The following is an 18222-nucleotide window of genomic DNA, read 5'->3' as shown; positions in this document are numbered from 1 at the left end:
TATTGTCTACACTGTGAATATTTATATAGATATATTTAACTTAACATAACTCAGGATATATAACATATAAACTCCCTTATAACACCCATACCCCGCCAAACTGCCTACGATGCATGTGTTACATCGGTCCCAGAAGTCACGTGATAAACTGACCTAAATGTGTATAAAGAAATAAACGTAATCCTCACAAGATAATGAAATGTGACTTATTTAAACCTGAACCCAAACCCTAAAATTTATAGCTGTTTAAAACCTATTTTGTCTCTTTGCAGGTATTTGGGTGAAGCAGCCCATAAGTTCGCCCTGTTCGAAGATTTTCAATTTACAAATTACAGATTTTATTTCAAATCCATCATCAATACAACACAAGGTTAGTTCTAAATTTGCTATAGTTACTAGTTTGCTCTACCCCATTATAACGTCAACTGAGCACTGAGACGCAGGCGTTCTCAGTATAATATACAGTTCAGGACAAAACTGTGCTTTATAACATCACACGTGGGATAGAGCAAACATTATTTCTAAGATTAAATACGTTTATGTATTTAACGAGTGTTTGGACTTTTGAGTATTCAAAAAGTCCATATTAGTTTTCATTGTGTACTTTGAAGACGTTTTGTATAGGCCGGTGAGAGTCGTCCAAAAAACACTATAATGGTATCGTAGCTATGTTTTTGTTTGTTTGTTGTTTAACGCCACACTCAGCTCTGTAAATATTTGGACCAGGGTAGAATAGGTCTTCAGCAACCCATACTTGCCGTAAAAGGCGACTATGGCTGTTGTAAAAGGCGACTAACGGGATAGGGTGGTCAGGCTCGCTGACTTGGTTGATGCATGTCATCGATCCCAATTGCGTGGATCGATGCTCATGATGTCAATCACTGGATTGTCTGGTCCAGACTCGATTATTTACAGACCGTCGTCATGTAGCTGGAATATTGCTGAGTGCGGCTTTAAACAACATATTACAAACAAATGTAAATAATCGAGTCTGGATCAGATCTTAATCATGGCTGTAACTCCACCAAAACACTCTGTACTGTCTCCCTGATGCTGGTAATATATAATTACATGATACGTGACTATTCCATTGGAGACTCTCTGTTGAAATGGCAAATATTTACAACATTACTTAAAAGTGAATACATTATTTCATTTAATACAGTGTACCTAGGATGTATAAATACCAACCAGTGAGCATCACAAGCAGATAAAAAAGCTATTTGTGTAATGACTAAAATGTATAACCTCTTGTTGAAAGACGTTAGATTAACACAAAAACGACAGCACGTAACAGAGATGTACACAAGAACGAGAATAAAGTAGGTTATGTGTCGCCATAGACTTCGCAAGGAAACATAAAAATAGGTTTTCTCGCCTGAGAGTTTCAACATGCACGATGACAGTCTTACAATAGGAAATGTGTCAATAGGAAGTTTTGTCCAGGATGTTCAAAGGCATCGTGAAATGTCGTGACCAGTGCCCTGTGACTGAGAGGACTAACTGAGACTTTGAAGATACGTTTACGTGTGTTGATTATTTATGTGCCTGAAGCTAGGTATAGGAATAGTGTTTGTGTAGAAAATCTCAAAAGACGGCGTTTGACTAATGTACTTGTTTTTCGAATGTCGGTTCCTCACTCTGAAGGGAATCTTATTTGTCAAAGACCGATTCAGATCACAGATTCCTTAAGTATTTAGATTCAGGATTTCATATTGTTTGCGTTTTGTTTACTGGTTAAACTTTGGTGAAAGCGTATAAGGATACGTTCACAAAAGTGTTCATAGTTTGTTATTAAGTGGTCTTGGTCAAGTGAAGATTTGCACAATTTAGAGAACGGGTTTACTGGTGGACCTGGAGAGTGTTTCGGTTGTAGGTATGCGAGTATCACATGTGGTACCTCATCCAAAAGGTCTGGAGACAGCTAATCTGGAACCTGGATGACAATGACCATGAAGATGGTATCCAATATCCAATAACATTGTCAAGTGATGAAAGTAGTTTTTTGTCATGTCCGTTATATGTTTTCATTGCCTAGTAGCAATGTATTTGGCAGAGGCACACTCGTCCGAAAGTTGCTCGCGCCACGTCAGTCTGTGAAACGCGTGTCCCCATGACAAAGATTTTTAATTCCTTGTTGATTTCTATTGTGGCATGCCAAGAATCAGTTGCATCATACTTGGAAACGGTGTTCAGATAAGAATTTGTCTCCTCGTTACCCACGTTTTGCTGCGGGTCTTAATCTACCCAGAGTCAAAAGACTGTGGTAAATTTCGTTTGAAAGGTGTTCACAACATATGTTTTACTGTCCCGATTTTGCACCAAGATAAAATGTATACCGTGCGAATCAATCTTTAAACTAAATGTTATGAAGTGAAGCCAACCACCTGCACACGCACACACACACACACACACCCAACACACACACACACACAAACACACACACACACACACACACACGCACGCACGCACGCATGCACCTGCACCTGCAAAGAAGTTTAGCGTTAAGTCATTTATACTGTGATAACAATACAACATATACATAGTTACGATAATAGCCTCATACCCAACTATTAGTCCGGTCCAAACTGGGAGAAACAAAAGGGTCGCCTGTGAACTGGGAGAAACAAAAGGGTCGCCTGTGTAAAATGGGTCTGAAAACTAATTTATATAAATAGTGAACACACATTGACTGAAATTGAATGTATTGTCATTCATTTCAAAGTTTATTACAAAAAAGGCAATAGGTCAAGGGTACCCCATAGCATCATGTTTACATGAATTGCTGTAACACTTTGTAAAGAGTATCTGGTGTAGCCTCCCCTACTTTCGATTCCCTCTGTGCAACTTGCCCTCATGTTCCTGACCAGGTTCCTAACCACACCCTGAGGGATAGCGTTCCTCTTCCGGGGCAAAGCTGTTTGCAAGTCCAACGATCATGTGGAATAGGGTGACTCCTGTAAACACGGCGCCCTAGCTCATCCCAGAAATGTTCGATTGGGCCAAAATCAGGACAGCAACAGGCCATTCCATTCTGCGTATTCCTTGTTGATGAATAAAGGCGTTGACCACGTTACCACGACGTGCGCTATCATCCTGCAGGATCTGGGCACCACTTATTTGTGGCAGGCAATTTCATTTTTTTGAACACGCTGAAATATAACTTGTTTCAAGAATTTTCGGGAAAATTAGTTTTACTTACCCACCCTTTCCCGAGAAGCGCCGGTCCCTTAGGCGTTACCATAATATTTCTATGTCATAAGACAGTAAGTTTTGTGATGATCATGCGTTCTTTTGTTTCAGACATAATGCTGAGGGCGCTGCTTGTTTTGCTGACAGTGAAACTGTGTGAAGGAAATGAACAGTCGTGTGGCTTGTATTTTGACAAACAATATGGAGGCTTCTTTGCTGACTGTACAGGCAGAAAACTCCAACAGGTTCCAAACTACCTTCCGGGAAACATAACAGCCCTGGATATCAGTGGGAATGATCTGACAATAGTCCAAAATAACACATTTTACAAATATAACAAGCTCATTTATCTGAACATGAACATGAACCTTTTGTCAAAGTTTGAGCCACGGGCATTTAGTGGCTTGTTCAATCTTACCACTCTCCTTCTTGCCCGAAACAAATTAAGAGACGACAAAGTGTCTTTCCCAGATGAACTTTTCCAAGACCTTATGAGTTTACAAACTCTTAATATTGAACAGAATGAAATGTCCTCATATCCAGATTGGGTGTTTCTTCCTCTCGTCAACCTCCACAGTCTGTACATTGACTCAGTTCCTGCTCCTTTGTTTGGTCCAGGATTCTCCAAACTAGCAAATCTGAAATTGTTACAGATGGATTCACGGTTTCTGTATGGAGGAATATGTTCAACCACACAACTCACAAATGAAACATTTCAGAGTTTAAATGAAACCAAACTTGAAGTTTTGATTTTAAACTTTTGCTCAGATTTATCACAATGCGAGTCTGGCGTTTTAGAGCCACTAATATTTCTAAAACATTTGGAACTTACCCATAATCGAATAGGAATTCACAATGTATTGCATCTTCTCCACCCCTTCGCAAAGCAGAATATGAAAAGAATTTTGTTCAATCATACACAGAAGTTCAAAATGCAAGATGAAAAAGACATTGTCGATAGAGTCCTAACTAAACAAAGTATGCGTTATTTGACCAAAATATGTGTCACTGAAGTATCTTTGAGAAGTAACCAGTTATATCTGATTGAATTTCCATCTATATACCCAGATCCTTTTGAAGGATGTTTGAAAAAGATTGATTTGTCTGAAAACTATATTATTGGGGATGTAGGTATATTTTTTTTCTTATTCAGATTTACTGAACTTGAATATTTGGATGTCAGCTTTCAAAGACAGGATGATGACTTACAAAGATCTTCAACATTAAATGGAAGCTCTTCTATAGCAGTCACGTTGCCACAAAACCTTATATATTTCGGTTTTTCTGGTTCCATCGCAGTTGCCAATAGTGTCCAAGAAATCATTTTTCAAAACACACACAAACTTGAAACTGTAATGTTTGCTTCTAACTTGCTTTCTGGTTTAATGAAAGTGAGGGGGTTGGAAACTGTCAGCAATGTTGATTTATCAGGAAATAAGTTTGAAGATGTGTTTGATTTTCACTCATTTGCAAACGCAAAGCGGTTATCTTTACGAAATTGCAAATTACATTTTCCCCTTGAACCCTTCAGTGCACACAGCATATTCAGTGTTATGAAATTTGTGGAATATTTGGATGTCTCTATGAATCAGCTCCGATTTATACAACTACTACTACTTTCAGATACAATCGTTCATCTAAATCTCTCTCATAATGAGTTTGAATCCATTCCCATTGAAACACTTGATTATCCACGCCTTATCCATATCGATTTGTCATTCAACCTCATTGGATATCTGGATAAAGATACCAGATCGAAACTCGACTTGTCAGCTGAAAAGAACAACCTCAAACTTATTGTACAAGGAAACACCTTTTCGTGTAGCTGTGAAAATCTAGACTTCATTCTTTGGTTGATGGATACACCAGTGATTTACGAGTCTGACAGGAACTTCGCTTGCCTTCTGTACAATGGCACTATGACGAGAACCGTTGATGTGGCCCACAATTATAAAAGTCTAAATCACTACTGTACAGGCAAATTGACCCTCAGTCTCTCAGTCACATTTATGGTGGTAATATTTACTTCCATTTCTGCATCATACATGGTTTCCAAGAATCCAGTACGATATCGTAATGCTTTGATGAGAATATTTGGATTAGGAATCAAATATTTAACACCAAAAGATTTTGCTTTCACCTTCTATATCGGATATTGTGACGCTGACATCCCTTTTGTCTATAGGAAACTGCGACCAGCATTGGAACTGTGTAATTCCCCCGTCCGTCTCTTCCTGAAGGATCGGGATGTTCTACCGGGGGTTGTTATCGCCGACGGTATCATTTGCGGTATCACTAACAGTTGGAAGTCTGTCCTGGTGATTTCAGATGACTTTCTTGAAGATCTTTCTCAGTGGTCACAGTTTACTCTTGATGCAGCCCTGTACTCCTTATCGGATCTGATTCCTAGCCGGATTATTGTGCTACTTGTGGGCGCCGTGCAGGTGGAGGATCTCCCCGAGAGTCTGCTGAATGTGGTGGAAGAGGAGTGCATACTACGTGTTGAGGATTACCAGGATGGGGATGAGACTCTGTGGAAGGATCTGAGAAAAACTGCTGGTGTCTGATAAGGTCAAACGTCTTCATTGCAGCAACCCAATGGATGGTAGGGAAAGGTCTCAACTGGTTGGGGACAAGCTGCCCTGTTGTAGTATCCCAGTGGTTGCCATTCTGTGTGCACATTTTCATATTTTTGAAATGTCAGATGACTTGGCATCAGTGACAAATCTCTCAGATTTGCCAAAAGTATTGTGATCTGAATCTTAAACAATGTTTGACATTGTGCATTTATTTTAAATTGATTGTTAAGAAAAATTGTCTGCATAAACATTAAGTGTCATCAATACACATACTCGTTTAACTTACATCTGAACTTATACATTTTTCACATCCTTTGATTTCTATCTTTTCCAATGTTTTGTTTCTTTTCAAATTAATTAATTCTTTTCATCAGAACTGCATCCAAACTGGGCTATGATTTATGTGTATTTCTGTAAGGTAGGATTCAGTTCAAATATGAAAGTACTTATACTGAAAATAAGAGTGGCATTTCCTTGAAACCACTAATGATGCCAACCTTTGTAAATACATATCTGTTAATTGTAGTACTGTCGATATGTTTGGCTTTGATAATCGTTGATTTTCACAAACATATCCATAACCATGATTTATTCTGTGTATCTGGCTTTTATCATCTATTTGTCTGGCTTATATCATCTGTTTATTCGGCTTTTATCATATGTTTATCAGGCTAACCTTCAATTATGTATCCGACTTTTATTTAATACGAGAAATGTTTAACAAATGGTTATAGTTCTTTAGGCGTCTATGTTCCCAGTAAATTACTTAATCTGTAAAAGAATGTGTTATATCTATTAAACATTATGTAAATTATATAAACATATATTTTTTTTAATTTGAAATTTACACGATATACGGCTTTTCCGTTGGACGAGAGGTCCGTCACATGGCCGCGAAATTGACTTTCATAAGTGTATGAACGACACAATTTGATGTTCATACGTTTTTCAAGAGACCATGTTGAAATGATGTCAACACTGGCGGACTACTTCCACATTCCTGGGGAAACCCCTGGGAGTTCCCCAGCACGAAAACATACAGAAGTGTTGTTTCTCATTATTTAGACAGTTTAATCTTGAACTTAGCGATTACGCATACATTCAGAGAGTTTGATTGCATGTCCGTCCAAGGATACCCTCGCTTCTACCAATCTTAGAGAACAAAACGAAGAAAAGCACATTCAAACTACTGTAATAGTAGTACGAACGAATTTTGACGTCTTGGCCTTGATGTAAATGTATTACGACGCGCTGTCAGTGTGACTGACATACTGGGGTAGTTCTTAACAGACCTTTCCCCTCTAATGAGGATATTATTTGTGTACATTTGTTTACAGCAACTACAAAAATTGTTCTGTTGAGCATGTTGAGCATTCATAAGCCCATCTCACCTCTCGGTTTGAGGAACTATTTTATTCCGCGACACATCTGGTTGTTGTATGGCTGTCAGTGTAAACATGAAGTCACACATATCAAAGATATGTGTATAGATCACTTTGTTTGTATTCATGAACCTTCATAGAGTGAGGGTCAAATTGAATGAACGTCGGAGCTTGCGCAAGTCAATTCTTAACCCCCTGGATGCCACAGGGACATATATGTCCCTCCTCTGTAACCCTCACTTTGAAGTCGAATAAAATTAGAATTACATCACCCACACAAATACACTTCAAAGTTTTGAATAAGGTGGGGAATTTCCTATTCTGTGATATCATCCACTTGCATTTTAGACCAAGCAAAAGTACTGTAAATGACCTCTGAAAATTAGGTACATTGTAAATGTCGCCATTTTTTACACATTGCTAAACCACCACTCACGGCGTTGTTTACAGCATGTTTTGAAATCTAAATTTGGGATATTCACTCGGAGAAATGAATTTCAAAAATAGCATATTTGTAATCACGGGTATCTGGCTTGTATAAAACACCAATGATCATTCCAAATCGTCTCCGATAACCCTAGAATCGTTTCGAATGTTTTAGAAAATACGCAAACACGAACGTCGATGTGACACGTATATTTCAAACTTAGCTGCGATAGATACATCCTTGAATTCCTCATCCATTTTCGAACGCTGTGCTCGAAAAACTGCACTTTTTTATATGTAAACAAAGCAAACTTCAGATTTTACACACTGTAGCATTTTTTCCTATTTTGAGCTATCCATTCGTCTATTCGTTCATGATATTGGCTCAACATTTTCAGAATATGCATGGAAAGAGAATTGTAGGAAGAATTAGGGAATTTAGAATAGATACATTGCAATGATTTGATATTTTCAACAGATATTGTCAAAGTTACCGTCCTGTGTGACGCCATGACTGACGAAAAATCACGCACAACGACAACGGTATTTATCGCAATTTCTGACTATTTCCGTTGGTTTCAATTAAAAATATAACAACAAATAACAGTGCATTGATTGTCAGAATGTTTCTGATTACTTACATGTCACATTTATGTGTATACGATCTCCGAATCAACGAAAGTCCCCTCGTAAAATCCCGCCTACTGATGACAGTGTACACGCCATTTTGTAAAAGTCGATCACCGGTAGTGATGTCATACGTCAAATCAAAATTGTTGTACATATTTGGTAATTTCTTTGAGGTGAAGGTCCTTCGCACACTCCGTCGCAGTGGTGACTCAGCATAACACCACTGCCACAGGCTAATTTGCATATCACATGACCGGACTTTTCTCTTGTTTGTAAACAAACGCGCTTTTTCAGAAATCAGTATAGAACGGACTAATGCAAGTATTTGGGGGCGCTTTACATATTGTTTTGCATAACTATATAGATATGCTACTACAACTGCGACAGTGAGTTGCATGACAATATATATTTATGCATCAAAGTGACCGTGTCGCTAGCTCTCCGTTGGGCTTCGATGACAGCACGTGGAGCCGTACAACCAATGTAAACATAGGATAACTACGCAAAAACAAGTAGATTTTTACGTATTTGCATACTTTCTCAATGAAAGTTAACCATTCTTTGACATTTGTTTATGAAAATGTGTAGACTTGTAAAACATGAAACGGATGAAAAGCATATGCAATATCTTGAATGGACTGTGAAAGATGTGACGAATCGTCACATGGCGCTGGCCTGTGGCAGAGGTACTATGCTAGCTGGCTGCCGACCGCATGGAACTCTGGGTAGGAGAGTGGGTCCTTCGCTGAGAGTGCACACGATCATTGTATCATGCTGTTTACAGTTTCTGTTATGATGTAGATTTTGCATATATTTTAAACTTTTTCTTCACATAATTAATTTCACTTTGGATATTTGTCAATGTTCAAAATAATCTCATACATAGAGAATACTACACTCATTCTCGTTAGATACCATTTTTACGAAACGAGTGGACTTTCAATGGTATCTGACCGAGCGAAAGCGAGGTCAGATACCATAGAAAGTTCACGAGTTTCGTAAAAATGGTATCTAACGAGAATGAGTGTGGTATCTGACCTCGCTAAATTTACTTATTACCCACGTGGTGAAGATACAGGTGGTAAGATACTAAATCCGTACGTCACACGTGTGTCGTACAAGGTTGACCTTGTTTTATTCGTTTTGATTGGATAACCGTGACCTCTGTCACACCGGGACTACTTTTTTCATTCATAAAAAATCGCGAGACGTCATTCATTTTGCGATTACAAGGCAGAACTGAAGAAATTCATGAGAACGAGAGATATGTACAAACACTTTATTAAACCAAACAAGATAGTCACACGCATCAAATTCGGTTTGCATTCTATATACGTTATGCATAGAGCTTCACAGATATTATATATAATGGAGCTAGATCTATAAATCGATTTACAATGTACGACTACCGATCAATAGAGCGAGGGTCCCCTTGAGCGTGGCGCACCCGACCACTTTCGCAACTTTCAATTTGATTTAACGTTAAAGGATAAGCGTGGTGAAATGAAGTCTGTTTAAATTATCTGGACAGATATCGAGACTTACTTGGGATGATCCGGTTGTGCCATCGGTGTCCCCTTTCAAGCGGATTTTGTAGCGCTGTTTCGGGAGGTGTTGTTCATGAATGAACGTACACGACAGCACGACCAGATCACTTAAAGTTAACAGTTCCGATACAAATTATTCGAAAGCTCCGTGGAAGTGTGCCTGACGTCTGATTTTGTGGCCCCAAACATCCCAAAAGTGAACTATAACATCCCCTATCTCGTGCGTAAAACGCTGTGAGTGGATCGCGGTTGTCTTTTCTTATTCCGGTGGCGACCTTGCCCTTCGATCGTTCGAAGCTGTCACTGACATGCAAGCAGATTTGTGTAAACTTGTTGATTTTCACGTCTTCAGTATATAGGGTGGTACAGTTAACATGAATGTCTTTGGCGAAGTCTGATTTCCCTCTTCCAAAATGGTACGAACATGATATAAATTCAGCTGATAGATCAAGGAAACCGGGCCATTTTGATTGCACAGCTGGGACGCCAGCAGCGCGAGTGACCGACTGTTGGTCCGATATTCAAAGCGCGGCGCTAATGTGACATTTCAAATGTTCTTATCTGTGTCCTGCGTACTAACAACAACATGGCGCTTGAATTACCATAAGTTGAAGAATTTCTTCCAACAGGATCTTGAGCGTCGGTGCTGGTTTGTTTGCAAACAGAACAGCAGGCGCATGTTGTTAATGCGTATGCATAAACATGTCAACAATGCCCATATTTGGTCAAATATCAATATTCATGCGCAACCAGATTTTGCAACCGGTTTCAGTTTGGTCTGTCAACGAACGAGTGTGTGAGTTAAAGCTTTACGTCACATCGGCAATACTTCAGCCATATCGTGACGAGAACATTTAATATACTGACATGAGAATAAAACACCTGTCATCGACGGACAGTAGAACAACTAGCATATCACAGTTTATAAGTAAAACTAGTTTAGAACAATTAAAAGAATAACCTATTATTCAACAACACATTATAAAAATCGGGCTAGAGATCGCCAGCAACCAAAGTGAGGCCACCTAACTGGGGCCCGTGGGGACTTACAATACTTCTGCTACCTGCATGGCTCCCCAGCAGGATTTACACCATCCCTTAAGCAGCTGGCGATGGTACGCAATTAAGCCATAATTAAAACAAAACAAATATACTACGTTTAAAAACAGTGGTATGAATAAACGTACTTTCAGGACGTGGTCTTACATAACCTCTCAGGGGGACAATAATTTTACACTACTTCAACCCCCTTTGAGGATACAGCCACTAACCATCTCTGTTACTCATTAAACACTACCAATATTATAAAATTCAACTATGTACACAATCAAAATTTATCAATAAGTTCTATTTCTTTTAAAAATCCGACAATTAAATGACAACTGATACCATTAAAAAGATCCTTTAGAGATGTAGATTTGAAATAGTTATCCCTTGTGATGGCAAAATCAATACAGTCAAGCAGGACATGTTTGACTGTGATTCTTTCATCACAAGGGATGCAAAACGGAGGATCCTCACCTTTCAATAGATACTCATGTGTATATCTTGAATGGCCAATACGACATCGTCGCATAATGACCTCTTCAAACCTGGACTGACAACCCAAGTAGGTATAACCGATATTTGGTTTGATTGCATGTAATTTATTTATACCCACTTGGGTGTCCCACTTCTTCTGCATTAGATTTCTGATGTAAGAACGGATAACAGGTTTATAGTCACTGTAGGGAAGAAGAAGTGGTGTCACAGATTTGTTGAGTGCTGCTTTAGCTGCAGCATCAGCCATTGTGTTGCCTTTTATGCCCACATGACTGGGCAACCAACAAAAGACGATGTCGTATTGGCCAGTTGAAAGATCATTATAAAGTTCTAAAATGTTTAAAATAATTGGATGATTAGAAGAGACCTTTTTCAGTGCCTGAAGACAAGACAAAGAATCAGAAAAGATGATAAATTGTTTATATGCAGACTGTCGTTGAATGTATTTTAAGGCTGTAAGAAGAGCATTGGCCTCAGCAGTGAAAATAGAGCTAGTGTCTGGTATTCTAGATGAGAAATGTTTTGATCCAACGACAGTGGCACATGCCACCTTGCCACCATCCTTGGATCCATCAGTAAAGATTGAACGGTGGGTGTCATATTTATTTCTTAATTGTACATATTCCTGTTGATATATAAGTTGATTGGTGTCAGATTTAATAAAACGGGCTAGAGAAACATCTACTTCTGGCCTCACCAGCTGCCAGGGAGGAGTAGACAAGAGACGATACGGTGAGATAATATCAAGATCTATATTTGCAGCAATAATATGAGATTTCATCCGAATTCCATGTGGTGGAATCAGCTTTGTTTTTTTCTGAAACAGCTCTTCATATAGGGGTTGAAAAACGGAGTCATAAGCAGGATGAAAGTTGTTATGTATTTACACTTAAATATATTTTTAACGTGGGTAATAAATAAAATACCACACTCATTCTCGTTAGATACCATTTTTACGAAACTCGTGAACTTTCTATGGTATCTGACCTCGCTTTCGCTCGGTCAGATACCATTGAAAGCCCACTCGTTTCGTAAAAATGGTATCTAACGATAACGAGTGTAGTATTCTCTATTTATTACCCACGTGGTGAAGATACAGGTGGTAAGATACTAAATCCGTACGTCACACGTGTGTCGTACAAGGTTGACCTTGTTTTATTCGTTTTGATTAGATAACCGTGACCTCTGTCACACGGGGACTACTTTTTTCATTCATAAAAAATCGCGAGACGTCATTCATTTTGCAACTACAAGGCAGAACTGAAGAAATTAATAATCAGAACGAGAGATATTTACAAACACTTTATTAAACCAAACAAAATAGTCACACGCATCAAATTCGTTTTGCATTCTATATAAGTTATGCAAAGAGCTTCTACAGACATTATATAATCGAGTTGTATCCATTTACAATGTACGACTACCGATCAATAGAGCGAGGGTCCCCCATGAGCGTGACGCACCCGACCACTTTCGCAACTTTCAATTTGATTTAACGTAAAAGGATAAGCGTGGTGAAATGAAGTCTGTTTAACTATCCGGACAGATATCTAGACTTACTTGGTATGATCCGGTTGTGCCATCAGTGTCCCCTTCGAAGCGTAATTTGTGGCGCTGTTTCGGGAGGTGTTGTTCATGAATGAACGTACACGACTGCACGACCAGATACAAATCTTTCGAAAAATCCGTGGAAGTGTGCCTGACTTCTGATTTTTCTGGCCCCAAACATCCCAAATGTGAACAATAACATTCCTTATCTCTAGCGTTAAAAGCTGTGAGTAGACCACGGTTGTCTTTTCTTATTCCGGTGGTGGCCTTGCCCTTCGATCGTTCGAAGCTGTCACTGACATGCAAGCAGACTTGAGTTTGTTGATTTTCACGTCTTCAATATAGGGTGGTACAGTCAACATGAATGTCTTTGGCGAACACTCTGATTCCCCTCTTCCAAAATGGTACGGACATGATATAAATTCAGCTGATAGATCAAGGAAACCGAATCATTTTGATTCCACAGACGGGACACTGGCAGTGCGAGTGACCGACTGTTGGTCCTATATTCAAAGCGCGGCGCTTTCAAATTTTCGTGAACTTTCTATGGTATCTGACCTCGCTTTCGCTCGGTCAGATACCATAGAAAGTTCACTCGTTTCGTAAAAATGGTATCTAACGAGAATGAGTGTAGTATTCTCTATATAGGCCACAACATGTATGAACGAACCTTTGATAATATCCTGTTTGTTTGAACATTGTTTACATAAGAATTGATAGGTTTATAGTGTCGAATACGATATTTCTTTCCTTTGGTTTGGTTTGTTGTTTCGTTTGGACAAGTGTTACAAGATGAAGTGTAAATATAACTGCGGCATGTACGTATTTCTTGTCAATATTCATATAACCAATGTCCATGGCTAGCCGTATCATTTTATTACTAAAACTGAATATATTACTTCACAAAATGGATAATATTTTTCGTTAAAATATATGCACACATTACTGAATTGAATTGTTTTTTTATGTCGTTTGATATACATAACAGTGTTATCTAACGATTCGCCAGGTGCGCGTTAGTCACAAATAATTAACGAATTATTCCTCTCGTGTTGCATTATAAAATCAATCGGTTCAATCTTTTTTTCAATATTGTGATCACAGGATATTAAACTGTTTACTTTTTTTCCTCAGGAATTGTAAAAAGGATAAAAAATAAAACCCATGCCAGGTACCCCGTTGGTTCAACCTCATACGATTATCCTGATAATTTTATGACGAAAAAGCGTCAAATTCCGTTTTACACATAGAGATTTTCCATACCATGAACGAAAATTAGGGGAGATATATATTAGTCAAAATACCAGTGTCGTCTTTCTCCGACGTTATCAAAGACATAAAACCAGCCATCACGTCAAAAAGAATGGTGATATTTTTTTGGTATGTCATTACATTTGATGATAAGGCTAGTGCTCCATTAATAATGGTGCAACATTGGTCAAGTTACACGTACACAATCAGGAGAATGTTGGAATCTAAGGACTTAGTTATAGGTAAGATAGGGCCATCCATTTCTCTATTACTTCTTTTCTATGAAGTACCATTTCATCATTTCTTATGGGTTTTTTTATAACTAAACGTACACAGTTTCAATGTCGATATTTGTGTTGGAATAGTTTGGTTCCTCGTGAACAAAACACCACAAAATATATTGTCCTTACCCACAGACAATTCTCACCAAGTGACCTGAGTTACAATAAACTAATGCTAACCTTAGCGGAGTTATACCCCCTCTCTGTCGCTGTTTGAAATCAAAGAGAAAAATCAGTTTTCATCATTTACGGCATGCTATTTTCGGCATTGAATGTATGTCGTTATACATACGCATATAACTCCATTTGATATGTATTTATGTCGTTCGGATATTAGGCAGTATTTTGTTCGCTCACAGTTTCCGTAAAGCTTCTAAATATATTTAAAAAATCGTCGCACAGTACTTTTATCGGTGAACGATAAAAAGCAGAGATATTTACTGTTTTCAACGCAGAATAAATTCTCGGACAAATCTAAGAAGTGTTTGGGTTTTTTTAACCGTTTTAATAATTACAGTTAAATTTACACCATCAAATAGGACAACCTTCACTTTTCCGATCTTAGGAAAATGTGCGTCAGAAAAAAAATTGGCATCCAGAGGGTTTGAGCTGTATAATTTACTCAACCGGTTTCATGAATGTGGTACAGTTATGAATACCGTTACGCTGTTTTGACGCCACAGTGCACTCTAACATAGTATGACGTCATAGTGCAATCGAACATTATGACATCACCATAAGACGCATAACATTGTGTGGGACAGACGTACGACACACAGAAATACAGACATAAGTGTTGTAGTCTTGGTTTGAACGTATTCATAAAATAACTTTCTTTCATCTTTCTCAGTGCATTTCTAAAACGGGAATAATATTTGGTGCTTTATTTCTGGCACATTGATCAATATGTTGACTGAGTGGGATACACCGTCAATAGGGGTCACTTATTTGTGGTTGGTTGACTCTCTCTCGCTCTTAGGGTGTTCCCTGTCTGTCCAGTGTATTTGGCGTTGCATCCGGCACACTGTATGATATAAATCAAGCTTTTCGCCTCTCACAACAAGGTATTTGGGACTTATATTCTTAACTGGAATCCCCACAAGCAAAACATGCTATGTAATATGAAACATATTTAACCTTCTGAATTATATGTAATATCCGTAAATATACTTATGTGAATTAACGGACTGATTATACCTTAATGAGCCATTAATCCGGTCGATTTCACTAGACACATTACAATCCAGATTGACGGGGTTTCATCTCTTGGACAATATATATATTCACTTAATGGTGCCTTGGTATGTTGATAATGTTGATAATCATTGCAGTTCTGTTACTCATACAACCTGCAGAATCTAAGATAACATGGACGAAATCGTTTTTCTTACACACCTGTGGGTGAGAAACCATTTGAGATAACTGGTATCAAACATATGTGTGAGATCGAATTCCAGCCCCGTGATTGGCTACTGATTGGATGACCGAAGGTCAGATGATGACGGAATGCTTTCCTGAGTGTCAGTCATTCATTAGTTTCTCGTGCTTCAGTCGAATGTTCACTTACGTCTGTATTAAACCACAGGACCGTGTTATTAATAATAAAAATAAAAAGCTCGTCCTCGTCTGCGAGTTTGTTTGTTATTATTATCAGTTACATTATCTGTTGTTATGTCAACGTCATCGTTTTTCAGAATGTAAACCCCCTGGATGCCACAGCGACACATATGTCCCTCCTCTTCAACCCTCACTTCGAAGTGGAATAAAATTCAAAATACATCACGCAAACTTATACACTTCACAGTTTTGAATTACCCCTTCTGTATATTATTTACTGTCATTTTAGGCAAAGCAAAATTACTGAAAGTGACTTCTGAAAAATAGGTACGTTGTAAATCTTGCCAAATCACAATTAACGGCGTTATTTACTGTGTGTTTAGAAATCTAAATATCGGATATTTACTCGAATAATTAAAGTAGAAAAATAGCATATTAGTGATCACGGGTATCAAATAACTTATGCTAATTCTGTGTTATGTATTAATGCGTTACTGCAATCATGAGAATAGACAAAATGCATCTGTTCGATGCTAAAAAGGTGCGGTTTTAGGGTGTGTAAGAAATAGATTACTGCACTCGTGCCTGTTAGATACCATTGATCTTACAGCTCGTTGTTACAAAGCGTATCTAACGAGTTTTGAAACAACTCGTTGTAAGATCAATGGTATCTGACAGACACTCGTGTAGTAATCTCTATATATACTAGCCCATAAAGAAACTGTGCACGGAGAAAATATAGATATAAGGGCACACCGTCCATATATGAAATATAGGTTTGAACACAGCAATTATTGGAGACATTCAAACGCTCATGCACGTGCGATGCGATATGACGTCATTGATGGGGGCCTGTGGACGTGCAATGTGTTACTGCACGTGCATCCTGTGCAGCTGTACACAGCATGTGCAACTCAAAATTCGCTGTCACTTTGGAAAGCATGAGCTGTGGTTATTCAGAAATTCAAAACTTCTCAGGCGCAGACACAAGCATATCACAAGCAAATCATGCCAAGATTGACAGCTGCACAGCGTCATGAAGCCACTGGAATGATCCGAGCGGGAATGAGGCAACAACAGGTGGCAACACATTTCCAATGCCATCGTTACACGATATCGGCATTGGTGAGGCGTTATCAGAACACAAATGACGTTGCCGGCCACCCACGTTTAGGACGTCCCCGAGTAACGACGCCAAGACAGGACAGATGGATTCGAGTTACACATCTCCGACACAGGTTCCAAACGGCAGTAACGACGTCCCAGGCAATTCCTGGACTGCGCCGTATCCAACCCGACACTGTCAGGAATCGTTTACGTCAGTACGGGATTCGACCACGACGCCCTGCCATACGTCCCATCCTGACACACCGTCATCGAGTCAACCGTCTAAGATGGTGTCGAAATCATGTTCGCCAACCTCGAATATGGTGGAGAAATGTTGTCTTCACAGATGAATCGAGGTTCAACGTTTCCCACAGTGACGGGCGCCAACGTGTCTACCGGCGTTTGGGAGAACGTTATGCACGCAACTGTATTGTGGAGAGGAATCGTTTTGGAGGTGGCTCTGTGATGATTTGGGGTGGGATGACAGCACGGCACCGAACCCCTTTGGTGGTTGTTCAGGGCAATCTCACCGGTGTTGGCTACAGAGATCAGATTCTGAGGCCTGTGGTCATTCCTTTCCTGCAACGTCATGGCCTGGGATTGACATTTCAACAGGACAACGCTCGTCCTCAAACGGCTAGGGTCGCAATGGATTTCCTTCACCATAACAATGTCATGTTACTGCCATGGCCTGCAAATTCTCCAGATCTCTCCCCAATAGAGCATGTGTGGGATGAAATGGAGCGCCGTCTGCGTCGTCTTCCACATCCTCAAGATAACGTCCGTGACTTGGCACAGGATTTGAGGAGGATATGCCAGGCCATTCCCCAGGCCTTCCATGCCCATTTGGTGGACTCCATGCGTCGCCGATGCACTGCTGTGATTCACGCACAGGGTGGTCATACCCGTTATTGACTTTGTGATCTTCTGACGTCATCGTAACAAATGTTGTTCAGGTCCCGTTGACATTTTCTTATGGTCCGATCATTCAGCTGCTACAGCGTTTGCATCATTTTGTTCTTGCTGTGTTGTATTTCAATCCAGAAAATATTTTCTCCGTGCACAGTTTCTTTATGTGGCTAGTATATCAGTGCTTCAGTTATCGTGTACACACTAAGGAATTTCTGAAAAAGACATTTTGTTGTTGAAATGGCAAACCTTTTTAACGAATTATCTTCAG

The 18222-nt window shown here is 39.2% G+C and overlaps 1 protein-coding gene across 3 annotated transcripts in view; it reads left to right on the top strand.

The window, feature by feature from the left end:
* Positions 1-6341, top strand: part of LOC124110340 (stimulator of interferon genes protein-like) — a 35157-nt gene extending 28816 nt beyond the window's left edge. For 2 of the 3 annotated variants that reach the window (XM_046469634.2, XM_046469633.2), the window contains exons 2-3: positions 273-370; positions 3304-6341. In XM_046469634.2, coding sequence (XP_046325590.2) covers positions 3309-5759 — 2451 coding nt within the window. In that variant the 5' untranslated portion in view covers positions 273-370; positions 3304-3308 and the 3' untranslated portion in view covers positions 5760-6341. Of the gene's footprint in view, positions 1-272; positions 371-3303 lie in introns of those variants that run through there. The other variant, XM_048383940.1, reaches the window with a different exon arrangement.
* Positions 6342-18222: the final 11881 nt, after the last annotated feature.

The sequence above is a fragment of the Haliotis rufescens genome, unplaced genomic scaffold (genome assembly GCF_023055435.1).
Source record: "Haliotis rufescens isolate VD_foot unplaced genomic scaffold, xgHalRufe1.0.p SCAF_5, whole genome shotgun sequence".
NCBI classification, from domain to species: Eukaryota; Metazoa; Mollusca; class Gastropoda; order Lepetellida; family Haliotidae; genus Haliotis; species Haliotis rufescens.
The sequence above is the reverse complement of the archived record's forward strand: the minus strand, read 5'-3'. Positions and strand labels throughout refer to the sequence as shown.